Source organism: Phaseolus vulgaris, chromosome 3 (assembly GCF_051622355.1).
Source record: "Phaseolus vulgaris cultivar YP4 chromosome 3, ASM5162235v1, whole genome shotgun sequence".
Lineage (NCBI taxonomy): Eukaryota > Viridiplantae > Streptophyta > Magnoliopsida > Fabales > Fabaceae > Phaseolus > Phaseolus vulgaris.
Window position 1 is genome coordinate 48,978,509 of NC_143500.1, and position 5,747 is coordinate 48,984,255.

General features: G+C 30.9%; 1 protein-coding gene across 1 annotated transcript; it reads left to right on the forward strand.

Moving 5' to 3' along the window:
- Positions 1-1,382: 1,382 nt before the first annotated feature.
- LOC137808269 (FAD-dependent oxidoreductase family protein) lies at positions 1,383-3,260 on the forward strand. Its single transcript, XM_068609298.2, is given in 3 exon segments — positions 1,383-2,146; positions 2,148-2,353; positions 2,450-3,260. Coding segments are annotated over 3 exon segments (1,224 nt in total). The 5' UTR covers positions 1,383-1,505; the 3' UTR covers positions 2,827-3,260.
- Positions 3,261-5,747: the final 2,487 nt, after the last annotated feature.

A 5,747-nucleotide genomic window follows, 5' to 3' on the forward strand; every position in this document is an offset into this window, starting at 1 on the left:
TAATACTCATTAATCTTTGACCAAACCACGATATAATTATAAAGAAATAAAGTATTAATATTTTGTGTCACACAAACTATCGTAAAGATTTTTTTTCTCTTTGAAATTTTTGTTTTGTGTCCAAATTAAAGTCGACTTTACCAATGCTTGTTTGTTTCTTTTTGTTTGTTTAACATGGGTTGACCAACACAAATATTTGTGTTCCTCTCTTAGGCTGATAAATCTTTAGTAGCTTATATGACTTTCTTGTAGTATTTTGAGTTTATTAATTAGTTTAAATAGTACTTTTACTAAAAACAAAAGTATATTATTAGTATAGCTTTGAGGTCATATTCGGAGGAAAAATAAATTTTTAGTTGATTGTTTCTAAGAATGTGCCATCTGGTTTCAAATCATAATTAATACCTAAATAAAAAATTTGTTTGATTGATTCAATTTAAATCTGACTATATTAAAACATTAAAATAAGTAAATTGGTTTTGTATTGATATTTCCTTTTTTATGTGGTAAAATAAGTTGATGTAATGATTTAAAAGTCATAAGTGAATTTAACTTATGTTTATTTTTAATTTAATTAATTATATGTTTTAGGTAGTTTGTGATTTATACGAATAGAGCAAATAGAAAATAAAATAACATTTTTTTAAGTCAGAATGGAAAATAAATAGAATGAAGGGTGAGTTTATTAAACACTGGGGTTACAGATAGGAATTGAGAATTTTCTTTGTTTACCAAAATATCATGAGACTCTTTCTTCGTGTTTTTCTTTTCTTCTTTTTAAACGTTCCTTCCTTATTCCCTTCTAAGTCCGAAAACCACACCCTCTCCTTTGCATGGTGAAATGAGTTTGTATTCTAGTAAAAAAAAACGTATGGAACATATTTTTGTGAGGATTGGACTAATTTCTTCCTTTTTTTTTCATTTTATTATATTTTTGCATGCATGCTTGGGGTTTGATGAAAGAAGATAGGTTTTTGTGAAATTAAACTTACTTTTAGAGCATTTGATGACTATGAAGTGATTGAAGGAATTCTTAGGGTGAATTGGTAGTTTTGCTTGTGGATCAAATTGAAAATTTTGATTAATTTATTAGATTTGAGCCCTTGTGAATTTTAAGAATGATTGCATGTGTTCAGTTTTTTAAAGTTAATGATAGAATGAGTTGATATTTATATCTTAGAAATTCATCTTTGGAGTTCACACTTTATTACTGGGTGAATTTCTCAATGGAATGTTTCATTGGTGTATATAATAAGGGTGTTGGTTACGGTTCTTAGTTTGATTGATTGTGCTACGGACGGAACAACAGGAAAAAATATGTAAGGTGCAGGAAGAAACTTCCTATGGAACTAAAGGCCCCAGAACTTAAATTCTAATGGATACAAACTTCTTTTAGTGGGAGGCCCAAATAGTTCATTAAACAGTAAGAGACTGACACGGGAGTAAACGTGGTAAGAGTAAGAGACGGACACGTGTTTAACTCCCAAAAGATAAAAAAAAATCGGATGAGTATGAATATACTGGTGAGGTTTCCGCTGCCACCAGTGATCATAAGTGGGCGAAACAGAATTACCATCCCGAGAGCAAAGTCGATTGAATCATCGCCGCTCATGGATCAGCCGAAGAAGGTAATTGTCTGCGGCGGGGGAGTCATAGGAGTTTGCACCGCTTACTTTATGGCGGCGAAGGGAGCCGCCGTCACGCTCATCGAGATGTCTGACGTGGCATGCGCTGCTTCTGGAAAGGCCGGCGGATTCCTCGCCTACGATTGGTGCGACGGAGGACCGTTGGAGGAGCTAGCTCGCGTGAGCTTCAATCTCCACCGTTCACTCTCGGAAGAACTAGACGGTGCCCGATCGTACGGTTACAGAGCCCTCACCACTCTGAGCCTCACCGTAAAGGAATCCGAGGGCTCTACTGCTTCAAGGTTCTTGCCCTCTTGGATTGACGGGCCAGCTCGCAGTCCTAAAACGATTGGAACCCCCGAAACGACGGCGCAGGTGCACCCGCAGCTCTTCACCCGCACGCTCATTGACAGAGCCGTTGAGAAGTATGGGTTGAAGGTGGAGATTGCGAAATTGGAACGGGTGGAAGTGGAAGAAGGACGAGTTGGATCAGTTGTGGTGGAGGGAGGGCGAGTGTTGGACGGACGCTGTAGTGTTGGCAATGGGCCCTTGGTCCAGTAAGTTAACTTTGTTATCATCGGTGTTTAGAGTGTATGGGCTTAAGGCCCATAGCATTGTTTTGGATCCCAGAGATGGCAGTTCCATAACCCCGCACGCTCTCTTTCTCAGTTATTATTCCTCCGAAAGAGGAGGAGCACTTGACCCTGAAATATACCCTCGCCCCACAGGTAAATGCCAATATTTATATATGTATGTATCTGATTTGATGATATAAGTAGTAGATGTGGGATTTGGAGGTTAGAGTTGTTGTGTTTTATTTTCAGGAGAGGTGTATGTGTGTGGGATGTCGAAGGAGGAAGAGGTGCCGGATGATCCTGCGGAGATAAAGGGAAACCCTGAATCGATTGCGATGCTTAAGAGAGTGGCTAAGAGTGTGTCAAGCCATCTTGGGGAAGGAGAGGCAGTTGTGAAAGCAGAGCAAGCTTGCTTCTTGCCGTGCACTGATGATGGGATGCCAGTGATAGGAGAGGTTCCAGGGGTGAAGGGCTGTTACGTTGCAACAGGGCACAATTGTTGGGGTATTCTCAATGCTCCTGCCACTGGAGCTGCACTTGCTGAACTTCTTCTTCATGGACATTCCACCATTGTTGATCTTAAGCGCTTTAGTCCCTCCAGATTCCTTCTGCCTACAAACTCTTAGTTGTGTTTGGATTGAGGAGAGTATTTGGTTGAGTGGATTTGTAGGTTGTGTTTGGATTGAAGAGAGTATTTCATTGAGTGGATTTGTAGGTTGTGTTTGGATTGAGGAGAGTATTTCGTTGAGTGGATTTGTAGTGATTTGATTTGTAGTGATTTGAGAGAAAATTGTAAAGAAAGTCAGTTTGATTGTGAAGAGGATAGAGGATATGAGTGAGGGGATTTGTAGTGATTTGAGAGGAAAGTGGAAAGAGGTTGAGGTTGTTTGGATTGAAGAATATTAGAGTTTACCTGGATTTGTAGTGAAAGTGTAAAGAAAGGAAGGTTGTTTGGATTGAAATATATTAGAGTGAATTTGTGTGAAAATATTTGTAGTGAAAGTGTAAAGAAAGGGAGGTTGTTTGGATTGAAATATATTAGAGTGAATTTGTGTGAAAATATTGAAATTGGTGTCTTCTAACAGAATTTTTATTTTTTTTTAAATGTATAAAATGTAAATTTATAAATTTATATTTTTAAAAAAAATATTTAAATAATAAAATATGAGATGTTTTGATGTTAATTTTTAATTAATTAAAATTTTATAAATATATATAAAAAATGTTTTCATAAAATTAAATTAAATAAAAATAAAAATTAATTATTATTAATTGTTAATATTATTATTTAATAAATTTATTTTAATTATTATTAAGTATTAATTTTTATTTTTATTTATTTATATTTTTATTATTATTTTATTTACTATTATTATTTATAATTTTATTATTTTTTATATATTATTTCTATTTTAAATTTAAAAAATTAAGGGTAGTTTAGAATTTTGCAATTATATGATGTATTTTTTCATGTTTGTCTTTCTTTGCTAGGCAGAAGATGGCCAATCTGGGTAATTGAATGGAAGCTAAAAAAAAATCCATGCATTTTGTGGAAGTGTAATTGAATGGAAACCAAAAAAAATCCATGAATTTAGTGTTCACTCGGATTGAAACAGAGCATTAATGCTCTTACACGATCACTATTCTCAACTCATCCCCACTTTTATTAACTTCACATAAAGCAATCAAAAACATTTTTATACACTTTTATCTTTTTATCAAAAAATTTAAAAATAAAAAAGTGTTTTTAATAAAATATTAGACAAAATATAAAATGTTAAAATAATTTTTAAAATTAAATAAATTAAAAATTATTAAAATATTAATATTTAGTAGGATGTAAAGTGGAGCAATGAGTTTCAAACCATCATTTTCCATTGTTTAATATAAGTTTTTTACTTTATCTCATTCATTTTCATGTTTTCTTTAAATTGTTTAGATATCTTCAAATTTCAATTTGATTATTATTTTCAGTACTAGTTGTAAGATTTTTATGCATGCTAATTTTATAGGCTAAATCACCATCTTTTTTTTACCATGTGAGACTTGAAAGAATAAAGAAAATCGATTTCTCCCTTTAATAACAAAGTATTTTAATTTAATGAGTTATAATTATATTGACAAAATAATTATAATTATAATTATAATTATATATATATATATATATATATATATTTTGTAAAATGACCTTTAACACTTAGTTGTTGGTGTGGATGTAGATTGTAGTTGGCGACCGAATCACGCTAAATATTGTGTTATTTATTTTCTGCAATTAATTCGTGATTGTATATTGTTTTACGTGCGTTTTTACTATCACATAATTTAAAAATAGTTTTCATTATTTTAATAATATTTACTTATTAAATAGATTTAACTATCTTGTTGCTAGCCAAGAACTTATATCATAATACTATAAATACTGACAAAAAAATATAATATTATCTATATTATATTTATATTGATTAGGTCTGTACAATCTCATAATTTCTAGATGTCCAGATACCAATCTGTATGAAATGTCTTAAGATAAAGAGATAACTAATATACGATAAATCAAAAAATATTATTTAATTATAATTATGTATATTAATTATGATCATCTAACAAAATAAAGATATGTCAAATAATCTTTTACACATATTTTGAAAAAAAAAATGTTCAAAAGAAGACAGACAGAATAAAGATATTTGGAATAATTTTTTACGCATACATTTCTCAAAAAAACCCAAAAGAAGGAAAATGAAAAAAAAAAAATCCAAAAGAAGGAAAACGAAAAAATGTCAAGAGAAGAAAAACATGAATGAGAGAAATCAATTGTTGACCAGTATTCTTTCATCCCCTTAAGTTAGGAAAAACAATATTATTTATATTTAGTTATTGTTTCATCCCTTAGAAAAACAATATTATTTATATTACTGATGTGGAAAGTTTAGAAGGCTTTTTAAATATCTAAAATTTGACTTTTCAAAGTCTAGAATTTAGAAAATTCTTGAAATGCCTAACTTGAAATATTGCAGATTAGAGCTTACACTCTTGTGGAGTAAATATTAAATGATAATAAAGAAATCTTATACTATAAACATATTCTAATTAAATTATACCCACAAAATAAGTTTTTAAATTCCACAAACCCAAGTTTTGTCAAACATCAACTATTGTTATAAAACAATTTTGTTCGAGTTTTACAGGATCACTGTAAGTAATAATGTTTCCCTTTAAATATTTAATTGAGTTGCAGGTCTTTGGATACTAAAACTTGAAATAACTAATTAACTAGTAACATAGAGATGATATCTAATCTCAAGTAATGTTGACTTCGTTGATTTGCATGTTTTTTTTTTTATCAAAATCCAATTAAATGAAATAAAAAAGAAATCTGATTTTAATTGAATATAAAGAATTTAGTTGATATGTTAGATTTTCTTCTGTAGTAAAAGTTGGTCCAACATTTAGAAGTTACATTACATTTGTTACAAAAGTTAGGTTATCGTATTCATATATAAGAAAACCAACACTGACCGAACGTAACAATTTGATTTGGAGTAGA